This window comes from Eleutherodactylus coqui, chromosome 8 (genome assembly GCF_035609145.1).
Source record: "Eleutherodactylus coqui strain aEleCoq1 chromosome 8, aEleCoq1.hap1, whole genome shotgun sequence".
NCBI classification, from domain to species: Eukaryota; Metazoa; Chordata; class Amphibia; order Anura; family Eleutherodactylidae; genus Eleutherodactylus; species Eleutherodactylus coqui.
In genome coordinates, this window is record NC_089844.1 from 174,600,360 (window position 1) to 174,624,399 (window position 24,040).

The 24,040-nt window shown below is 46.3% G+C and overlaps 1 protein-coding gene across 1 annotated transcript in view; it reads left to right on the top strand.

Moving 5' to 3' along the window:
• Positions 1 to 1,762: 1,762 nt before the first annotated feature.
• Positions 1,763 to 24,040, top strand: part of LOC136578029 (transmembrane protease serine 9-like) — a 68,653-nt gene continuing 46,375 nt past the window's right edge. Inside the window, exons 1-4 of the mRNA XM_066577936.1 lie at positions 1,763 to 1,870; positions 5,707 to 5,899; positions 6,287 to 6,558; positions 7,755 to 7,909. Of these exons, the coding sequence (XP_066434033.1) occupies positions 1,789 to 1,870; positions 5,707 to 5,899; positions 6,287 to 6,558; positions 7,755 to 7,909 (702 nt within the window). The 5' untranslated portion in view covers positions 1,763 to 1,788. The remainder of the gene's footprint in view (positions 1,871 to 5,706; positions 5,900 to 6,286; positions 6,559 to 7,754; positions 7,910 to 24,040) is intronic.

Sequence of the window (24,040 nt, forward strand, 5' to 3'; positions counted from 1 at the left end):
AAAAAGTTATAAAAGTTTAAATCACCCCCCTTTTGCCATATCCATTATTAAAAAATCAAAATCATAAAATAAAAATATGTATTTGGTATCTCCGCGTCCGTAAAAGTCCGATCTATCAAAGTAGTGCATTATTTTTCCTGCACGGTGAACGTCGTGTGAAAAAAAAAATAAAGAACGCCAGAAATACACTTTTTTAGTTACCCTGTCTCCCAGAAAAAACGCAATAAAAAGTGATCAAAAAGTCGTATGTATTCCAAATTGATACTATCGGAAACTACAGGACATCCCGCAAAAAATGAGCCCTTGCTCAACTACGTCAACGAAAAAGTAAAAAAGGTATTGCACGCACAAAATGACTGCAGAAAATAATTGAGAAAAATTAAATATCTTTAAAAAAAAATAAAAGTACTATAGCAAACAAAATACTATACAAGTTTGGTATCGTAGTAATCGTACTGACCCATAGAATAAAAATATCAGGTCGTTTTTGTTGCAATTTGTGTGCTGTAGAAACAGGACGCACCGAAAGATGGTGGAATGTCGTTTTTTTTCCATTTCTCTCCGCTAAGAATTTTTTAAAAGTTTTTCAGTAAATTATATGGTACAATAAATAGTGCCATTGAAAAATACAACTCATCCCGCAAAAAACAAGCCCTCATACAGCGACGTCGATGGATAAATAAAGGAGCTACGATTTTTTAAAAGGGAGTAGGAAAAAACAAAAATGGAAAAAAGCAAAAAAGCTCCGTCACTAAGAGAAATCACAGTGGTATTTCGACTCTATATAATCATAGGACTGCCCTTCACAGATATAGATAAAATTAAAATGAATAACTTTTATTAATGAATTGTTTAAAATTAGGGCCACATAAATCATATAACAAACACTAACGGACATGGACTGACAACATGGATCATTATGTGTGACTCAGTGACCAGATGGAGTGAGGGTCTCAGTTCCCCTCGAGTGTCCAGTCGGGTTAACCCCTATTGACAAAATTAGGGGACTGGGTCACTGGTTAATAGCGAAGTGTCACAATAAGAAGTAGGTCAGAGAGATCTTAGGTTTCAGGTCAAACGTATCTGTCAATACTTCATAGTTGGAAACCCCTCGACCATTATTATCGCTAAATAAGGATTATATGGTTGGTCATAGGTATATGTTACACCATACTGGATAAATCGTCACTCATGGTACGTATATTTCCATCACTAAGGGGTTAATATTAAACCACTAAGGAAAAAATCATTTTTTCAGCTTTTTACCCACAATAAAATTAAAGACAGAAAAAAGTCAGTGAAGAAAGATATTTAAAAAATAGCCCTATATGTCACAGGAAATAAACACAGCCAAAATAGTTTTGGTAGATAAAGAAAAAAAATAGGGCAGTAAAACCGCCACATCGGTAAAATCCCTAAAAAGTGTCTGGTTCTTAAGGGGTTAAAACAAAGTTGTAGCTACCCCTGTTTCTTTCCTTTTGTTTACTATGGATGTCAACCTGGAAGTCTAAACAACCAGAGGGAAAAGATTAAGACATTGAAGTCATTCATACTCAACAGTTTTTTTTCTCCAAGGAGGAGTTTGAGGGTGGGTCAATGCATGCGGTCAGCCTTCCACCGGCAATGTGTACTCAGTGGAATGTGGAAACGGAGGTGCCAGCTCCCGGTGCTCACTGTGACGTAGGAGTCCATTCAGGAGGAGAAGGACATGGAAGAGGATGAATTACTCAATCTGACATGGAGAGGCAGCGATAGTTCTCATAGCAGCTCTCAGGGGAGGAGGAAGAGATGGACATTGCAGGGCAGCATCCTGCCAAGGCAGCAAGTAGAGTGTCGCAGAAAAACAAAAGGGCAGTGCCACCACCCTCAGGTACTACTAGTCTCAGCACCAACATCAGGGCCACAGCTGGGTCTGCTCACAGGACTTGTGCAGCTTGGCATTCTTTGCTCTTCTATCATAATATGTGGTTTCAGTCATCTGTAACATCTGTGGTAAGTGTTTGAAACACGGCAAGAATGTAAACAACCTCAACACAAGATGTATGAACAGCCACATGAACTTCCACCACCCGCCGCCTTGTAGAGCCCAGCTGGGTTAGAGGGCAAAGAGTCAGCCTCATCCTGCTCCCTCTTCCGCTGCCTCACCTGTTCCTCTCCCACTCTGAGCACAGAGAGGCAGTTTTGTGCAGGGGCAGTAACACTCCTACTTCAGGTCTCTTCTCCACAATTGATGATCAGGCTTCAGGCTTCAGAACCAGGAGTGGGAAACAGAGAGCAGAAGTTGGGCCTCCACCACCTTCACCGAAATTGGCATCTACCCCGTATTCCAGTGTGCCCTAGGTCAGCAGCCAGGCCTCCTTCCCCCAGTTAAAAACTGGGGAACGGAAAAAAAAAAATAACACCCCGCCCATCCAGGAGCCCATAGCCTAAATGCAAGCTTCACACTGCTGCTTGCAATGGAAATGCTGCCCTTCTGACGAGTGGACACAGATGCCTTCCGCAACGTGATACTTCATGTTAATTCACGGTACCAGATGCCCAACCATCATTTGTTTGCCTAAAAAACTGTCCTTGCCCTGCACCACCATGTGAGTAATAACGAGTCCCTGCCCTGAAGAATGCAGTTGTAGTGTACAGAAGTTCATGTACAGAAGTTTCTGGAAGGTTCTGGATAATCTATGTAGTCTCATGTTCATGTGTATTGTCAGTACGTTTTATGTTGCTTGAATATGCCTAGCTGCAGCACTGAATGGGTTACTGTCTGGATCATGTCTGGAAATGTATCTTTTGTAAGTCATGTGACCATATTTCTTATATCTGTTTGCAAGCTGGATGATTTTTTTTTCAGTCTTGAAGCTTGAGTCATTTGTAGTTGTCTGAGTGGAGAGAAGAGTGTTCTGATGTGCTGGAGTGTTGCCCACATACAGGTACCTTAAACCTGCATGTGGTGAGGATAGAGGAGAAGGAGAGGTGGCCAGGAAGTCTTTTCTAGGACCACTTCTTACAAGCATTATGCTGTATGACTGGAGTATTGGAGTCCGCCGTGCAGAGTTATAGACGTCAGGAGCAACTGAGTGACCGGTAGAGAGTTCGTGCCTTTCTAAGGAGTATTTTCCATTAGTGGTGTTGCACAGATAACTTGGACTGTGGGCCCGGTGTCATCCTGTGTCTGCCTCCCTGTCCTTACCTCTAATTCTGCCTACATCGGTGTGTTTTGCTGAGTAGCGTTCCATATCCTGAACAGCACACTGAGTCTGTGTCCTGCTGGTGGGGCTTAAAGCCAAAAGTGGTTGCCCACGTTTCATGTTACCGCTATGATTTGTATGACATTCATCCTTGTCTGTCCCCACCTCACCCCACTCCTCCTACTTCTTCTCTTTCTCCACCTCTTCATAACACCTTTCAGCACATCCACATCAGCACAGAAATCCGTATGTGACAAAATACAACTTCTATACAACGTTGCATGTGGTGAACACAAATAATGTCCTGAAACATGTGTAGGGGAGTGCAGCCACACAAGGAGCTGGTGATGGGTCTGAAGGCTCAGGCTTACATGTGGCTGAACCCACACAATCAGAAGCCAGGCAAGGTCATGTGTGACAATGGGGCCAACTTGCTGGGAGACCTTTGCCTCTGCAATCTTAAACACATGCCTTGCCTGGTCCATGTGATGAACCTGGTAGTGTAGCGCTTCCTAAATAATTACCCAGGTTTATATTCAGTGTTGAAAAAGACCAGGAAACTGCTTACACTTTCGACGTTCGCACTCAACCACCTCTCGTCTGGCAGAGGGGCAGTAGCAATTCCGGCTACCACCCAACCGTCTCATCTGTGGTGTTTCTACATGGTGGAATTTTTACATTGCATTTAGTAAGCCAACAGCAGAGAGCAATCGTGGAGTACCAAATGGTGAATGCTGATAGCAGGTGCTGTATGGAGGTTGGTCAATTGATGGCTGTAGAGTGCCTGCAGATCAAGGCATGTATGCTGTTTTAGCCTGCTTTTAGGAAGCAACCAAAATGGTCAGTCGTGATGACACACTGATCAGAATGACCATCCTTGTTGTCACAATGACATGTTCTTGTCACAGGAGGAGGAAAGCAAATAGATTTCCCAATTGTATAGCCAGTCCACCACCACTCAACACTGCAGGGAGAGTGGCTTTGCCTTCTGTTGCCTGTGACACTGTCATAGTAGGAGCAGGCGCAACAGGAACCAAAGTACAATGTGTACATCAGGCTTACAAAAAAAAAGCCATACAGAAGTTATTCACTTACCTGCTCCGTTGCTAGCGTCTCAGTCGCCATGGTGCCATCTAATTTTAGCGTCTAATCGCCAGATTAGACGCGCTTGCGCAGTTCGGTCTTCTCCCTGGTGAATGGGGCCGCTCGTGCCGGAGAGCTGGTCCTCGTAGCTCCGCCCTGTCACATGTGCCGATTCCAGCCAATCAGGAGTCTGGAATCGGCAATGGACCGCACAGAGCCCACGGTGCACCATGGGAGAAGACCCGCGGTGCATCGTGGGTGAAGATCCCGGCGGCAAGGTAGGTAAGGTAAGTAAGAAGTCGCCGCAGCGCGGGGATTCGGGTAAGTACTAAACCTTTTTTTTTTAACCCATCCCTTGGGTTTGTCTCGCGCCGAACGGGGGGGCCTATTGAATTTTAAAAAAAAACGTTTCGGCACGGGACAACCCCTTTAAGTTAAGAGATAACCAGTATAAAGCTATTACAGAAACGTTGAATAACCTGGCTAAAGGCTCATTTACACGCAAAGACAATCTTTCAAACAATTGAAAGATTGACAGTTCTAGTGGTCATTGTGCATAAAGTACTGATGGGCACTAATGCCCAGTAGCACTTTATCAGCTTCATTTGCATGCAAATGAGCCTCCAGCAGCTGTTTGCAAATCCCAGCATGTGGTCTGGACTTTGCACTTAGCTACATTCTCCTCGCATGGGCTGCCGCGGGCTGTCAGCTGTATACAATGAAATCAGCTGCTCCCATGTAGAACACAGCGTGCGGTCTCAGCTATCTCTCTTGGGATGAATGATGGATTTTATGCTCACCTAAAAATCATCGTTCAGCCAAAGAGTGAAGGATGGAAACGTTTACACGCAATGATTAATGCTCAAAAGCCATCGTTTGAACAAATTTTGAGCTATAATCGTTGCATGTAAATGGGGCTTAACTCTAAGGATTTGCACATCTCTAAACATGCACAGAATGCTCCAACAACTTTTTAGAAATTACAAAAATCATCAATACACCTTAGTTATAAAACACATGGTACTCCCATGTCAACACAACGGTGGCAATCACCTGCACACAGACTGAAAGTAATGCAAATGTCCAATATTTTTCCTGCAACTGGCAGATGAATATGTACTGTATTTCTGTTGTGTTGGCTCCAGCTTGTGTTTTCTTAACTGGCAGGCCTGCTCTTAAATTTTTTGAGGGCCCACCTCACTTACGTATCTCCAGCGTAAACTGGCTGTTTTAATCATTTTACTAAAAAAACTGTAAAAAGTAAGAAAAAATGTATTGATATGAAATTTCTGTGGTGCAGTATGATTGTGTGTAGACAACGCAGGGGTAAAAGAAAAAATCTCAAGTAATAAGAATAACCATTACTGGAGAGATTTCAGTGATGTGACTGGAGGCCTGAGCTAATTTACTACTAAAGGGTATGAATATTTTCTTCCAGCCACTCTCATCGCAGCAGATGGCAGTTCTGTTTGTGGATCCCCGCAGGTTACCGAGCGCATAGTTGGTGGCACAGATGCTCTGCATGGAGAATGGCCGTGGCAAGTCAGTGTGCTTTACTATAACACCCACATATGTGGAGGCTCCCTGATCACATCTCAGTGGGTACTGAGTGCTGCCCATTGCTTTACAAGGTAGGTTTATTCATCCATATCTCTGTAGATCCATGTTGTGCTTGATGCTTTTTATGTCCTCTCATCCACATCTCTGGAGACAAGTGTCCTGCTCATTGGTTTATGTATGTGCCTTATTGTTCTTTGTCTTCTTTTATTTATTTTAATATACAAAACTATAACTAGATGCGAACTCCAAAGGACTCCCCCCCCCCCCCAACCCTATGACCAACCACCGCAGAGAGAACAGGGCTACAAACATTATCATGGCCAGTTCCCCGTACATGGAGAAGGACATTCCATGATCACTGTGTAGTTGGGTTGTGCCTCGGTCACCATCAGTACGTGGCCTGAGATGCTGTCACTGGATGTAACGTGTTCTTGTGTCTTTTCATGAATCTTATACAGTGATTCCAACATTAAAAACTATGAAATACTGCTGGGCGCCTACAAGCTCCAAGATGGAAATTCTAATGAAGTCTTTCGTGGTCTGGAGGAACTTCAAATTCATCCCCAGTACAGTCATTCATCAGGCGGGGCGGACATCGCACTACTGAAGCTCTCTAGTTCCGTGGACTTCACCAAGTACATCATGCCCATCTGTCTGCCCTCTTCCTCCGTTATCTTACCCTGTGGCATGGAATGCTGGGTAACCGGCTGGGGAGATATTGCATCAGGAGGTGAGGGGCAATAAATAATTCTGTAGCATTCAGGTTAATGAGCTGGTATAGGTAATGGTGATAATGGCGATGATGGGAATGATATGAATGATGGTAGTAATGTAGTGATGTGGATTATGGTGATGATCAGAATGATATGGATGATGATATGCAAAGGTTATGATTGTGGTGATGTGGATAATGATTATTATGAGGACGATGGTGATGATGAGAATAATATGGTTTGTGGTGCTGTGGATGATGATTGAAATAATATGATGATGGTAATGATGTAGTGATATGGACAATAGTAGTGATGGTGGTAATGTGGAGAGTGGTGATGATTGGGATGATATGGACAATGGTGATGGGGATGATATGGATGATGTGCATAAGGTGATGATGGTGGTGATGTGGATAATGATAATGATGGGGATGATGAAAATAATATGAATAGTGGTGATGTGGGTAATGGTGATGATGGTGGTGATGTGGAGAGTAGTGATGATTGGGGTGACACGGATGATTGTAGTGATGTGAATCATGATAATGAGGATGATGGGAATGAGATGAATAATGGTGATAGCGGTGATATAGATAATGGTGATTAGAATGTTATGGATGAGGATGGTGATGTAGAAGATGATGCAAATGATATGGATAATGATGATGATGGGGTTAATAGCGGTGATGGAAAAAATATGGGTGAGGATGATGACAGTGATGTGATGGTGGTGATGTGGATAATAGTGGTTGATGTGAACAATAATAAACACACATAGTAACATAGTATGTTAGGCTGAAAAAAGACAATGTCCATCTAGTTCAGCCTGTTTCCACCCTGATGATAATGATGGTGGCAACAAAGTGGATGATGTTAGTTATAACAATGGTGAGGATGATGAGAATGATGGCTATGTTGAGTGTATCACTGAGATTATTATCTACTTCATAGTTGTTCCTTTCATTCATTCTACAACACTGAAACAAAACCGTTGAGTTCTTCTCTCCTTCTTACACACTTTCCTCTACTGACCACGGAGATCCCATCTTCCAGCCGCCACTTCAGCTGTGATATCAGTAAGACATTAGTGGTGGCTCCAGTTATGGCCGAGGCTCTGAACATGGACAGAGCTTTCTCCCTTATGCAATGACAAGGTTTAAAGTGTCCCAGAGAGCATACTGTGATTGAGTAATGTAACTGCTCATGTTCTCAGAGAGTTTGCGGCCCCCGAGGACTCTTCAGAAGGTGATGGTCCAGCTGATCGACCACCAGACCTGTAACACCATGTATCACATAGACACAAGCATCAACATCTATGACAACATGATATGTGCTGGATATTCAGAAGGAGGGAAAGACGCCTGCCAGGTGAGTCCCCAAGGAAATATTCCATCCGCCATAATGTGTGATAGTAGAAATATATACAGTAAGCATTCTATCGTACAGTTGTGTGCAAATGTTTTGGGCACCGCTGGTGAAATTTAATGCAGAGGGGCTCTAATGGGATCTCTATATGTTATGCAGAACAGAGAGGACCCAGACTGTCATCTACTTAAAGGAGTATTTCGGTAAATTTATGAATTACTTGAAGAAAAGCCAGCTGCCCTAGATGTATAGTGTTCCTTCTGGAGTCTCGTAGCATCAGTTTTACCTTGTCAATAGGCGCCAACCGCTCTCCTGGATGTGAGTGTTTTTGGCTGTTCCGCCGACGTCATGCCCACTGCAGCTACCTTGGGTTCTGTCCCTGTTTGCCCACTTCTGCATTGTCTCAGTGGACAGGCCCGGAATAGGAGGGCGATGTGGACCATGCGGAGTGTATTAGCAGCACCTGCGCAGGATCATTGAATTTTATGCTGTCACTGCTTATTGAATCTATGCAGCTGCCACAGATAGTGAAGGTTACTGTTCACCCGGCCCGGCCGATCATATACAATCAAGTTCGTTTGTGGCTCCCAAAAAAAATTCCAATTTCAGGGTCTGTCCATGAAGTGATTTTCCTCCCCGGAAAAATTGCCATTTCAACAGTAGTTAGTCAAGCAATTGCCTCTCTCTCACTTCCTCCCATAAAATTTGCCATTTCAGCCATTGTTGGTGGAGCGATTGTCTCCCCCCCCCCCCCCCGCCCATAAAATTTGTCATTTGAGTATATGTTGGTCGAGAGCTTGTCTTTCTTCTTCTTTCTCTCCCTGAAAAATTGCCATTTGAGCGGTTGTCGGTCAATTAAGTGTCTCACTCTCTCTCCAATATTGTCATTTCAGTGGTTGACAGTCAAGTGATTGTCTATAATATTATTTAAATATAACTAGCCATTACACTTAGTTGCATTTTAGAGATGAGCGAGCACAGTCGTTCGAGTATTAGGGTACTCAAGATGCTCGTTACTTGAGTCGAACACCACGGGGTACTCGAGTCAATTGCATTTCCATCCCCACATGTTTAGCGCCATTTTCTAGCCAATAGACATGCGGGGAAGGCATTACCACTTCCTCAAGTGACGTGCCAGCCCTATCCCACCCCCCTGCAGTGAGTGGCTGGCGAGATCAAGTGACTGTCGAGTACTTAAACTGGTCCTGCCCGCGGCTCACCTCAGACGCATGCTGGCAGAGGTTAGGGAAAGTGCTGCTGCTGATATAGGGACAGTGTTAGTGTAGGTCCTGTCTACAAGAACCCCAACGGAAGTTCTTAGGGCTACATCTGACCGTGTGCATTATACTTGTGGCTGGCTGGTAATTGTAGTGCATCCATTTTTGTATTACGCATCTAGGCCTGTTCCCAGCCTTTCAGTAATAGTTTTTTCAGCCTGCAGTACCGTACAACCAGCTCTCACCGTGAAACTGTTCTCTAACATCTCCTAGCCTACTGCGAGCGACTTCATTTATACCGTTCTGTGTCTGCAGTGCATAACACAGCGTGTTGGAGCACAGCCACTTCTATAGGGAAGGTTATATACACTATACAGTCCTCATGAACCTCCATGCAAGAACCCCAACGCTCCTTCTTAGGGCCAAATCTGACTGTGTGCATTATAGTTGTGGCTGGGAGTAGTAGTGCATCAATTTTTGTATTACGCATCCAGGCCTGTTCGCAGCCTTTCAGTAATTGCGTTTTCAGGCTGCTGTGCCGTACAACCAGCTCTCACCGTGAAATTGCTCTCTAATATTTCCTAGCCTACTGCAAACTATTTCAGTTATACCGTTCTGTGTCTGCAGTGCATTAGACAGAGGTCTCACCGCTAAACAGTACTGTGATATTACCGGTGCCACTGCAAAGTATTTCAGCTCAGCCGCTGTGCAGAGCGTCTCACAATACCCTTTCCTTGGTGGGGTTGAGATAGCCGCAGTTACCAGCACTATCCACTCGCTTTAGAGTCTTCTCCCCCTCCACACAGCCTCTATTATCTACAACTCTCTGCGAGCAGTAAATTACCCCTAGGTATCAGCGCAAGACAACGGGTTACTTTTTTTCAAGTCACAGCATAGAGCTTCCGCTATCTACAAGTCTCTGTGTGCGGTGATTAAGCCACAGTTGTCAGTGCTGTACAGTGGGGTAATTTATTTGGGCCCTGCTCTATTCTTAATCCGCCATGATGAGGAGTAGGGGTAAGGGTCGAGGACGTGGACGCGAACGTCCAAGTGAGGGTGTGGGCACAGGCCGAGTTCCTAGGCGTGGTGAATCACAGCCGGCTGCTGTGGGATTAGGAGAGAGGCAAGTTTCTGGGCTCCCCAGCTTCATATCACAATTTACGGGTCCGCGTGGTAGACCTTTATTACAAACAGAGCAGTATGAGCAGGTCCTGTCGTGGATGGCAGAAAATGCGTCCAGCAATGTATCGACCACCCTGTCTTCTACGCAGTTCACTACTCCCGGCCTAGGGATTGCAACTTTGAATCCTCTGGCTGCTGCTCCTCCTTCCTCCCAGCCTCCTAACTCCATGAACATGACATATTCTGAGCAGGCAGACTCCCAGGAACTGTTCTCGGGTCCCTGCCATGAGTGGGAAAAAATGGTTCCTCTCTCACCTGAGGAGTTTGTCGCGACCGATGCCCAACCTTTTGAAACTTCCCGGAGTCCGGTTGATGAGGCTGGGGACTTCCGGCAACTGTCTCAAGAGCTTTTTGTGGATGAGGATGATGAGACACAGTTGTCTGTCAGTGAGGTAGTAGTAAGGGCAGTAAGTCCAAGGGAGGAGAGCACAGAGGATTCGGAGGAAGAGCAGTTGGACCACGAGGTGACTGACCCCACCTGGTTTGCTAAGCCTACTGAAGACAGGGCTTCAGAGGGAGAGGCAAGTGCAGCAGCAGGACAAGTTTGAAGAGGCAGTGGAGTGGCCAGCGGTAAAGGCAGGGCCAAAGCGAAGAATCCCCCAAATGTTTCCCAAAGCACCCCCTCGCAGCAAGCCTCCGTGCAGAGGGCTAGGTGTTCAAAGGTGTGGAAGTATTTTAGTGAGCGCGCGTAGACGACCGACGAACAGTAGTGTGCAACCTGTGTCGCACCAAGATCAGCCGGGGAGCCACCACTACCAGCCTCACCACCACCAGCATACGCAGACATATGATGGCCAAGCACCCCACAAGGTGGGACGAAGTGTGCCATCCCAGCCCTACACCAGCACGTCACCCACAACATAAATCGTGCCTTCACCATCGCGGTTACTAGCAAGGTCCACTTAACCACGGACACATGGACAAGTACTGGCGGGCAGGGCCACTATATCTCCCTGACGGCACATTGGGTGAACTTGGTGGAGGCTGGGACCGAGTCAGAGCCTGGGACTGCTCACGTCCTATCCACACCCAGAATAGCGGGTCCTACCTCGGTGCTGGTACCTGCAGTGTTTTATGCCACCTCCTCAAAACCCTCCCCCTCCTCCTCCTCTGCCACCTCGTCCAAACCCTCCCCCTCCTCCTCCTCCGCTACCTCTAACTCTCAATTAAGAAATGTGAGCACGTTGCCAGCAGTCGGTAGCGCATGGCGCGGCAGCACAGCGGTGGGCAAGCGTCAGCAAGCCGTGCTGAAACTAATCAGCTTAGGTGACAAGAGGCACACGGCCCCCGAGCTGTTGCAGGGCCTGACAGAGCAGACCGACCTCTGGCTTTCACTGCTGAGCCTCCAAACAGGCATGGTCGTGTGTGACAATGGCCATAACCTGGTGGCGGCTCTGGAGCTCGGCAGCCTTACACAAATGCCATGCCTGGCCCACGTCTTCAATCTGGTGGTTCAGCGGTTTCTGAAAAACTACCCCCACTTGTCCGACCTGCTCGACAAGGTGCACCACGTCTACGCACATTTCCACAAGTCCACCACGTACACTGCCACCCTGAGGACCCTGCAACATCGGTTTCAGCTGCCAGAGCACCGACTGCTGTGCGATATGCCCAAACGGTGAAATTCTACATGGGCGGCAGAGTGGTAGTCAGCCTCCGCAATTCTTTACTGATGAGTGGGCACGGATGGCAGATATCTGCCAGGTCCTCGGAAACTTTGAGGAGCCTACCCAGATGGTGAGCAGCAATGCGGCAATTATTAGCGTTACCATGCCGCTGCTTTGCCTGCTGAGAAGTTCGCTGCAAAGTATAATGGCCGACGCTTTGCGGTTGGAACAGGAGACGGACGATGACAGTATGTCGCTTGATAGCCAGACCCTGATGTCTATATCTCAGAGCGTTTTGGAGGAGGAGGAAGAGGAGGGGGAAGAGACAGCTGGGCACACTGCACAGGGTACCAATGCTGCTTGCCTCTCACCTGTTCAGCATGTATGGGCTGTAGAGGAGGAGGAGGAGGATCCTGAAAGTCATCTTCCTAGTGAGGACAGCGATGTATTGCATACTGGGACTCTGGCACACATGGCTGACTTCGTGTTAGGCTGCCTTTCCCGTGACCCTCGCGTTAGACACATTCTGGCCAACACGGATTACTGGGTGTACACCCTTCTCGACCCACGGTATAAGGAGAACCTTTCCACTCTCATTTCCGAAGAGGAAAATGGGGTACGAGAGTGATGCAATACCACAGGGCCCTGGTGGAAAAAGTGATGCTAAAGTTCCCATCTGACAGTGGCAGAAGACGCAGTTCCGAGGACCAAGTAGCAGGGGAGATGCGGGGATCAGGCAGCATGTCCAGCACAGGCAGGGGAACACTCTCCAAGGCCTTTGCCAGCTTTATGGCTCCCCAGCAAGACTGTGTCACCGGTCCCCAGTCAAGGCTGAGTCGGAGGGAGCACTGTAAAAAGATGGTGAGGGAGTACGTAGCTGATCGTACCCCCATCCTCCATGATGCCTCTGCGCCATACAACTCTTGGGTGTCAAAGCTGGACATATGGCATGAACTTGCGCTGTACGCCCTGGAAGTGCTGGCCTGCCGTGCCACTAGCGTCTTGTCAGAGGGGGTGTTTAGTGCAGCTGGAGGAATCATCATGGATAAGCGTACTCGTCTGTCAACTGCCAGTGCCGACAGGCTTACACTCATCAAGATGAACAAAGCCTGGATTTCCCGAGACTTCTCTTCTCCACCGGCGGAAATCAGCGGAACCTAATGATTCTTTTCGCTGCAACAGGAAAAAAAGAGCATCCTCTATCGCCACAAAAAAAGGGGGAATTAGCTTTGTCAATCACTCTCGGATATTATTACTCCACCTCCTCCTACTTCTCCTCCTAAAACAGCATGTAATCAAGCTTAACTGCCAATTTTTCTGCGGCCCAAAAAAGCTCTGCTTAAAAGTTTTTTACAATTTTTTAAAGTTTCAAAAGTATTGATACTTTACCAGAAACATTTTTTTTTTTCACAGGGCTGCCTCCAGGCTCTGTTACAAATTAAGCAACAGTGAGCTGTAACTTTAAAAAATGTTTATGGGTTTCACCTTCCCTTGCGGATGAGCAATTTTTCAGGGGGACACTTGTATTCTTGGTACACCAATGTTTCTGGCCTTCGCCTATACTGTTATCTAACTAATTTTTACGGCCTTCGCCTACATTCTTGGTACACCAATGTTTCAAGGGTTCTGCTATACTCTTGCTACAGAAATGTTACTGGAGTCCGCCTATACTTTTGCACAGAAATGTTACTGGGGTCCGCCTATACTCTTGGTACACCAATGTTTCAGGGGTTCGCCTATACTTTTGCTACTGAAATGTTACTGGGGTCCGCCTATACTTTTGCTGCAGAAATGTTACTGGGGTTTGCCTATACTCATGGCACACCAATGTTTCAGAGGTTCGCCTATACTTTTGCTACTGAAATGTTACTGGGGTCAACCTATACTTTTGCTACAGAAATGTTACTGGGGTCCGCCTATACTCATGGTATACCAATGTTTCAGGGGTTCGCCTATACTTTTGCTACTGAAATGTTACTGGGGTCCGCCTATACTTTTACTACAGAAATGTTACTGGGGTCCGCCTATACTTCTGCTACAGAAATGTTACTGGGGTCCGCCTATACTCTTGGTACACCAATGTTTCAGGGGTTCGCCTATACTTTTGCTACTGAAATGTTACTGGGGTCTACTTATACTTTTGCTACAGAAATGTTACTGGGGTCCGCCTATACTTCTGCTACAGAAATGTTACTGGGGTCTGCCTATACTTTTACTACAGAAATGTTACTGGGGTCTGCCTATACTTTTACTACAGAAATGTTACTGGGGTCTGCCTATACTTTTACTACAGAAATGTTACTGGGGTCTGCCTATACTTTTACTACAGGAATGTTACTGGGGTCTGCCTATACTTCTGCTACAGAAATGTTACTGGGGTCTGCCTATACTTTTACTACAGGAATGTTACAGGGGTCTGCCTATACTGGGGGTGCACAAAGACTTCCCATCGCGGTCCTTTACCTATCTGGCACAAATACACTGACTGACTAGGGCAGAAATGTGGGCCGAGGCCGAGGTCCTTGATGGGGTGAAACTCTGCCATGTTTGGGCATTCTGATTTCTTCCTGTGTAATACCATCTTTGTGCACTGACAGCATAGGCGAGGCCAGGGAACTCAAAGACTTCCCATTGTGGTGTTGAGCTATCTGACACCTACACAGAATGAATAGTGTGTGAACACATGGATTTCCCATTGCTATGTAACTCGCAGCACCTTGGGTCACACAAGGTGGAGGGTGGGACCGGGCCTGACCCAGGGCCCACTCACGTACTTCCCACACAGACTATTGCGGGTCCTGCTTCGGTCATGGTTTCTTGGCCTTGTTATGCCACCTCCTCCTCCTGCTTGGGGTCTGAGGATCAGCACTGGGCAATATGTATTTTCTCTCTTGTTACCACAGTTATCTGAGACACTGGTTTGGGCCAAACAAAAGGAGCATTACTGCATTAATGAGGCGTTCACAGCTGCACTAGCATCCGAGTCCGCTTTATGCCCACGATTACTGAGGGTGTGAGCTGAGGTTGAGGTCCTTGGCAGGGTGAAACTGCCTTGTTTGGGCGCTCTTATTTCTTCACGTGTAATACTTTCCTTGGGTTCCAGGGGCTCGTCTATGCTGTGGTTGCATAAAGACTTCCCATTGCGTTGTTTTACCTGTCTGGCACAAACACATTGACTGACTAGGGCAGAAATGTGGGCTGAGGCTGAGGCCCTTAGCAGAGTGAAACTCTGCCATGTTTGGGCACTCTGATTTCCTCGTGTGTAATGCTATGCTTGAGTTCCTTGGGCTTGCCTATGCTGTGGGTGCACAAAGACTTTCCATTGCGGTGTTTTACCTGTCTGGCACAAATACACTGACTGACTAGGGCAGAAATGTAGGCTGAGTACCTTAGCAGGGTGAAACTCTGCCATGTTTGGGCACTCTGATTTCTTCATGTGTAATACCATGCTTGAGTTCCTTGGGCTCGCCTATGCTGTGGGTGCACAAACACTTTCTATTGTGGTGTTTTACCTGTCTGGCACAAATACACTGACTGACTAGGGTAGAAATGTGGGCCAAGGTCCTTGGTGGGGTGAAACTCGGCCATGTTTGGGCGCTCTGATTTCTTCTTGTGTAATACAATCTTTGTGCACCGACAGCATAGGCAAGCTCAAGGAACTCAAAGACTTCCCATTGCGGTGTTGAGCTATCTGACACCTACACAGAATGAATAGTGTGTGGATACATGGATTTCCCATTGCTATGTAACTCGCGGCACCTTGGGTCACACAAGGTGGAGGGTGGGACCGAGCCTGACCCAGGGCCCGCTTACGTGCTTCCCACACAGAGTATTGCTGCATTGTGGAGATGTGTAGAAGTGCTGGCACCTGAGTCCCCTTTATGCCCACGTTTGCGGCTCCTGACAATTTTGTGATGGAAGTCGCACGGGATTGGAATGATGATCATACGTCAATTTATCATCAATTCTCAACAGCATTGTGGGCTAACGTGCACACTTTCAAAGAGGGTCACTGCCTGGCCCTGCCAACCCTCTGCAGTGTGTGCCTTTGGTTCCTCCTCATCGCATATGCACTTAGAAATAGACATGAGGGTGATGTAGCTATGAAGCGAGCATGTGGCATGAGGGCATCTCAACGCTGCGCAGGGAAACTTTCATGTGTGCTGTAAACGCAGGGTCATGCGGGGGGGTTGGACAGCAATGCCAGCATGTAACCCAGGAGAAGAGGCAGCGTTGTCACCCACAGGCAGTGATGTCCTTGGTTGCAGGTAGTGTGGTGCTTAGCTAAGATGTGGCGGGGCGTGTGCCTTGCTAATGAGGGTTTGTCCGAAGTAAATTGTTAGGGGAGTGACGCCATTTTGGCTTAATAGTGGGACCTGGGAGCCTCAGATGCAGCTATGCATGCTGCCCCTGCCCTTCCCTATCCGTTTCTGTGGTGTTTCCATGACTTTCTAATGTTTTCTGGTGTTTGACAAGTCATGACCTATGCGGAGCATCGGTCCCATACAAAAATGCTTGAGTCCCCCATTGACTTCAATGGGCTTCGTTACTTGAAACGAGCTCTCGAGCATTACGAAAAGTTCGACTCGAGCAACGAGCACCCAAGCATTTTGGTGCTCGCTCATCTCTATTGCATTTCAAAATTGTTGAGTGGTTGCCTCTTTAGACATTCATCTTATGGCTACTTTGACTTCAGATACCGCTGTAGGGAATTGCTTGACTGCCAACTGCTCTACTGTTTGGGAATTACCTTTGCTGTGCCAGGAATGGAAAACTTCACCTTCTCTCTTTCCTGTGGGAATGTTTAGTTTACATAGTCCTGTCATTTGGACCAGATGTACCGGAAATTTAGTCTGAGCAGGCATTATAGTGATCACCATCAAGGTTTCATCTGACTTCACACTAGTAGTTTGTCATCTCAGTACTTTGACATCAAAGAAGTCCTGCAGGACTGTGGCTGTCATCACTATCATAAACTACAGTGGAATGTTTGGCTAGCAATGTTTAATTCTCAAGTACATGTGCCTTTTAGAGGGACCTGGCCTGGTGAGACAGGACTGGTGAGGACCATGTGACACAGGTGGGACCCAAGATCTCAGTCTGCACAGTAGTTTGGCGGTGGATGAGGTATGAGGAAGCGTCCTAGTGTAGTGGCTCTGACCTGGACACTACAATAAATATGTGGTTGCTTATATTAAAGGTTAGAGGACTGTTTACCAGCAGGGAAATCTGCCTGACAACCACCTCTGCACCCTATTGTCTGTGAGATCCCTCGTTCTCATTGGGCCTTTCCCCATCCAGCAACAGCCCTGTGATTGGTGGTTTATTTTCTGCAGCGAGTAGAAGTTGGCAGGAAGGTGGCTTGAGGGGTTATGCCAAATCTAATTGTGTCACGGTGGTTGCTCTGCTGCCTAGCAATGTTGGCTCATGCAGCAGGTGGATTGCAATATGGCCCTTGCCGGGGCCACCTCTAGTTAGTGTAGGTTCAATGTGACGCCAGTGCCTTTTAGTGTTATGCGACAATGAAATAAAAAGTACAGTCCCAAGCGTTTTCGTGAAACCGAAGGCACACAATTTACTTGCAACTTGGAAAACAGGTTGAAGTCCAACAATCGGTAACTATAGGCATTGACTTCTTAGTTCTCTACCAGAGACAGATATGAGGTGGTCAGGCTAACTTATCTGGCGGCTGGACTAGGAGATTATTTGTAGAGAAATGAAGGGAGCAGTACAGACTCTCTTGTAAACACTCTGGCTCTTGACTGAACGGGGACAGGCTAAACTCACAATTGCGGTGACTGAATTCCTTCCCACTGACAAGCTGATCTTCTGTGGCAATAATCCTTCAGGGCAAGGTTGCAGATGACTGTAGAAGGCTTCCCTTTTTGTCCTGCTGTTCTCCTCTCCTGCTGACTCCATGGCTAGACTTCCTCCAAGGCTCCCCTCCAGGCCTATGCCAGGCACTAGACTCCCCCCACTTCACTCCATATCTGGGTTCCTGCCTCCCTCTACACCCACACGCTGTCTTTGAAACCATCCTCCTTGACCAATCCTAGGCTAAGAGGAAATCTCTCTAGCCAATCCCAGGGCTAAACAGGGGTGATGGACAGGTGACAGGAAGAATTCTGCAAAATCATGCAGAAACATACAAAACAGACACCATACATTAACTGTTTAGTGACAAGACATGGCCAATACACAAAGACAAATGTTAGTACACATACCCAAACATGAAGACATAGACAAACATATATACCACAGGAGGTGGCTGACAAAGTGCTGACAAATTTACTAAATATCCATCTCCACAAATAAATTGGTTTACAGTTATACTCATCTTTCTGACTCCTGGAGTCCCTTCTCATCACGTCACCATCAGCACTGAGGTACCACACCACCCTCAAGGGTAAATGGCCAGTCCACATTTTATTTTATTTTTTCCTTTTTACTTATTATTTTGCCCGAAACAGGTTGCCAGCTATATACAAGCTGGCATTACGAACCTTGACAACAATACCACCATATCCTGCCTGACTGTTGGGTAGCATCAAACTTAGAGATTTACAGCTGTAGTCTTGTGGAAGGGGAAATGTGGAGCCACTGCTGCTATTCCTGCCCTAAACATCCCTCCACATCATCCTGGCATGGTGTGCCAAACCAGCAAGAGGCTGTATTACATGAGCACATGGGATTGAAGGAAGCAACAGTCCTAGTCATCTGTGTCACATCCAATGTGGACGGGTTGGATCCAAAAACCTGAAATACTAATGGGCTATGAGCAAACAGACCGCACGGAAACACTGTCCCTATAAAGCATTTACCGAGAAAAGGGACCTGCCTACACGCAGATAATCCACCCTAACGAGTACGAACCTGACCATGTACCTTGGCCACGAGCAGACCCTGCATGGGAGAGGAGAAAACCACAGAGAACACGGTATCAACAAGAGTAAGCTCAGTACTCAGCTTTGTGAAGAATCAGGAAAACAGAAGATCCAGCACCAAACTCTAACATCCACCACAGCCAGAGAGAGACTGAATTAAACAGCAATGAGCTAAGCACAACAATTGGTTAACTAGTCCTTCTAAATTACCCATAGGTGAAAACAAGCAAGTCTCACCTAAAATCACTCCCACCAGAGCCAGAAGAGGAAGAGAACCAAATACAAGAACTGAGCCGGATTACTAGAAAGGAAGAGATCCAAGAACCATCACAACAGTCAATTACATTATTCCCTTGAGAGGTTCGTAGCCCACTGATCCCCAAACCTGTCTCACGGACAGGGGAAGACTTTGACAGGATAAGAAAAGCAATTAAATTCTGCAATGTCAGTACCGAGCCAATTGGGTGTTTTACCAGGCCGCACCCTTTTGAAATAAAAGACTCTCATGTGCCTAGTAATTTGTTTGACTGCTAAAGTGTAAAGGCAAACCATTCTTCAACAATTATATGGTCTTCACATTCCATGACTAGGAATGACCTGTCAGTCATCAATAGAAAAAGTTACAAATGTCCTGGAATATCCCTTTAAGTATATTTCTCATCATTAGTCACTTTGGATTTTGCTCCAGTATTTACAGACTAGACTACACTCACAGCTAGCGGGTGATCTACGGACAGGTACATAGTGATCTTTGTACAAAGACAGCAAATGCCAATGTTATTCTACTGGCGCGGCATGTCAGTAGCATGGCATGGCAGTAGGATAGCAAACAATGCAGAGATCATGGTGATTGCAAAGTCCTCCAGAAATAATGGTGGTGTGGTGTTACATGTAATAATAATCTTAATTTGTATAGCGCCAATTTATTCCGCAGCACTTTCAAAACACAGGGGAACATAGACAATACAACAGTTATATGTACTATTCAATTAGTAGGGAACAATAGGGGTGAGGGCCTGCACCAACAAGCTTACACACAGAAGTGGGAGGTAATGCAGGAGGTACAGGGGTAGGCAGAGGTAAACGGTAGGCAGAGGTAGGCAGGTACAGGGGTAGGCAAAGGTACACGGTAGGCAAAGTGGAGAATGTGGGGTGCGTAGGTAGACAGTAGACCAGGTATACAGTGGGAAGGGCAGGGGGCATGTTGTAGGTGGGGAGGGGGGAAGGGTTAGTTCAAGGGAGTTGCTTCTTTGGAGAGGTGCGTTTTTGTACATGCAATATTGGTATAATATTTCATAATTTGGAAGCCACAATTCTAATTTTGCCCACTTTGCCTAAAACCAGCTCTATCTGTGGAGTGTTCTCCAGCATTGATGAACAGGCAGAGTATGTGCTGCGGAGATGCTCCTGGCAACAGTGAACAGGCAGAGCACTTTTCCTGCTCTCTAAGCATGCTCAGAGGATAATGATCAATATCCTTTATGTCCCTACTGGCGCATGCACTATGACAGCACATTGGTACTTCGTATGTAGATACAGTTGACAAATTTGTCAGGCTTGTTGGCGGCAAATATCCACCTCACATAGTTCTCAGATTACTATCCACAGGGTAACATTGTGTAATTCATATTTTGACAGATGGAATATACAAGCAGGCAAAGTGGTAATAGATCAGATTCCGGAAACGTTTCAGTGACTACTGACTCCTTCCTCAGAGGATTTACATGATGTACAATGGGCATGCATCGCTGTCTAAGGCACTACACACTGCTGTGATTGGCCAGCGCTGCTCACATCAAGCAGTGTGGCCATCTTGGTTGTTCAGGACTGGATGGTCGCTTTAAGTAATTCATATGTTCCTCGGTTCTGCTGTACCAGATGAAACGCTTTGTCTTCTTAGGACATTTGGCTAAAAGATTCCAATTAGGAAACCTTACTTACATTTCTGGTTTTACAACAGTATACAGATAGTCCCCTACTTACAAACAGGTTCCATTAGCGTGGTCACATGATTAGTAGTTAAGCTAAAACATGACCCCTGAATGGAACGCATAACGTGTTCCACCACAGATACATATAATCTCTGTTTGTATAGCGCCAACTTATTCCGCAGCACTATTGAGGCACATGGGGAACACAAAAATACAAAATTTACAGAAGTTGAAAAAGTTCCATGTGGTATTTAATTATTTGGAATTAAAGAGGGTGGAGTGATACAGGAGGTACAGGGGCAGTCGGGGGAGCAAAGGGAAACACAGCAATGCAACAATAGCATGTGATATACAGTTTTTAGGACACAAACAGGGTGGGGGTAGTACAGGAGGTGCGGGGCAGGAAGGGTATATGACGGGCAAAAGTGGAAAGCCATAGGGAGGGGCAGGGAGCATATTGTGGGGGGTGGAGGACTAGGGAGGTTTGGTATGCTGCTTTGAAGAGGTGCGTCTTTAATACGCGTCTAAAGTTCTGTGCATTCGGAATTGTCCGGATGTTTTGGGGTACAGCGTTCCAGAGGATCTGTGCTGCTCTAGAGAAGTCCTGGAGGTGAGCATGCGAGGTTCACATTAGAGGGGCTTTAAGTCTGAGTGTGTTAGCAGATCGGAGTGTGCGGAATGGGTGATGTATGGACAGGACAGAAGCAATGTATGGTGGTGTGGCATCATGGGGAGCATTGTGGGTGAGGGTAGTGAGTTTGAATTTAGTTCTGTAATGGATGGGCAGCCAGTGCAGTGACTGGCATAGCTCAGAGGCATCTGAGAAGTGGCTGGATAGGAGAATGAGTCTAGCTGCCACATTTAGTATGGATTGGAGAGGGGAGAGTCTGGTGTGGGCAAGGCCAATGAACAGTGTGTTGCAGTAGGTGATTCGGGTATGGATAAGGGCGTATCTTTAGCATGTCCGTGGTGAGGAACGGCCGGATTTTAGCAATATTCCTTAGGTGCAGGTGGCATGTTCGAGCCAGGGATTGGATGGAAGGGGTAAAGGAAAGGTCCAAAGCCAGGGTAACCCCAAGGCAGCGGGCATTCTGTCTAGGGCATATGATGGTGCCGGAAACTGATATGGAGATGTTGGGGGGAGGTCGGCTGGTTGAGGAAGGAAAGACAAGGAGCTCAGTTTTTGAGAGGTTAAGTTTGAAAAAAAGGGAGGACATGGTGTTAGAGACTGCAGGAAGACAGTAGGTGAGGTTTTGGAGGAAAGGTGCAGAGATGTCGTGGGAAGAGGTAACTGTGCTGGGTGTCATCAGCATAGAGGTGGTATTGGAGGCTCAATCTGCAGATGGTTTGTCTGATTGGGGCTGTGTAGATAGAGAAGAGAAGGGGGCCAGGGACCAAGCTCTGGGGGACCCCAACAGTGAGGGGGAGTGGAGAGGAAATAGAGTCAACGGAGGAGACGCTGACAGAGCATTCAGAGAGGTAGGAGGAGAACCAGGAGAGAGCAGTGTCCTTTAGGCTGATGGAGCAAAGCATAGTGAGGAGAAGGTCAAAGTCGACCATTTGAAATGCAAAAGAGAGGGAGTAGTTGCCCCTCAATTTAGCTGTCCTCAGGTCGTTTTATACTTTTGTAAGAGAGGTTTTGGTCGAATGTAGGGTGCGGAAGCCAGACTGGAGGGGGTCGAGGAGAGAGGTATTAGAGTGAAAGAGTGGGAGGCGGGAGTAGACCAGGCATTGTAGTAATTTGGAGATGAAGGAGAGGTTTGAGATGGGTCGGTACTTGGCAGCATCGGTCGGGTCAAGGTTCGGTTTCTTTAGCAGAGGGGATGTGATGGAGTGTTTGAATGAGAAGGGGGAAATACCAGAAATCAGGGAGAGGTTGAAGATGTCGGTGAGCTGGGTAATGACTGCCAGGGAATGGGACAATAAGAGGTGTGAGGGAAGAGGGTCACTAATGCAGGTGGTGGGTCTGGAGACTTCTTTCTCTGTCGTTGGTTCAGGTATAGATAATGAGCGAGTGATGGATGCAATGCTGAAGAGACCAGGATTGGGGCTAGCCATGTAACGTTTGGAGATTTCTTTGCGGATGTTTTCGATTTTTAGTTTGTAGTGGGCGGCTAGCTCTCCAGATAGCTATTCTTCCCTTCCCCTTTTTCCTTCTTTCTCTCTCCTTTCAAAAATTACAGAGTATAGATCCGCGCCACCACACAAAGATCCGAGATAACAATTAAGGGTTTTTTTTCACTCACCTGGTGCAAAGCGGGATCCCCACGTTTGGGGAGAAAACCCGCTTGCACCAATGATGCCCGTTAGCCTGTAGAACTATAATGTTTCTTTGTGCAGGATCCCGAAAAATCCTCAGTCTGAGGAGATACAGCAGTAGGAAAAACCCCTAGTGGGTATTGAATCAAACAATGGGGGAAAGTACAATATACGAAAAACAAAAAACTCCTTCTGCGCTCTTTCTTCGGGGTCTTGCAGACCAAAATGAGGAAACTACCAGGTCTCTACAATATGCAGCAAAGTATATTTTAATTGTACAAATTGTACATAAAATCATATGGGTCTTGCAACGCGTTTCGGCACTGTCATAAGCGCCTTTTTCAAGCATGACTAAACATAACAATGATCGCTTTATAAAGGATTACTTACATTCCATGAGGACGGAGTCCGGAGCTTGCAGCGTGGGACGCCGGTCTCTCCTTCGCTGACGTCTTCATCATGCGGCGGGGATTTTGATATGACGGCTCAAAGCTCGGGGAGTTACGCCGTTTACGTAGCTACGTTAAAACTTACGCAGTTTACGTATCTCGGTCCCTGCGCGTTGAGCTCCGGATTCCGGCTGATGGAAGTAAATTTAAAACTCCGCTGAATAGCGGTATACCTACATTAAAACAAATACAACAGATATATTCTCAACCTAATAATATCTCAACATAATACTTCTCATAAATATACATAAAATCTAAAAGAAGTTATTTTAAAAGGTTGATTACCCATACATATACATAATTCATATGTCTTATTCCTACTTTATAAAAAAGGGGATTAAATTCATATACATTTTCCTTGAGGGAATACTTCTAGATTGATATTGAAGACAATCCTATATCTATCCACATAAATAGTATAATAACTAGAGATGAGCGAACGTACTCGTCCGAGCTTGATACTCGTTCGAGTATTAGGGTGTTCGAGATGCTCGTTACTCGTAATGAGTACCACGCGATGTTCGAGTTACTTTCACTTTCATCTCTGAGACGTTAGCGCGCTTTTCTGGCCAATAGAAAGACAAGGAAGGCATTACAACTTCCCC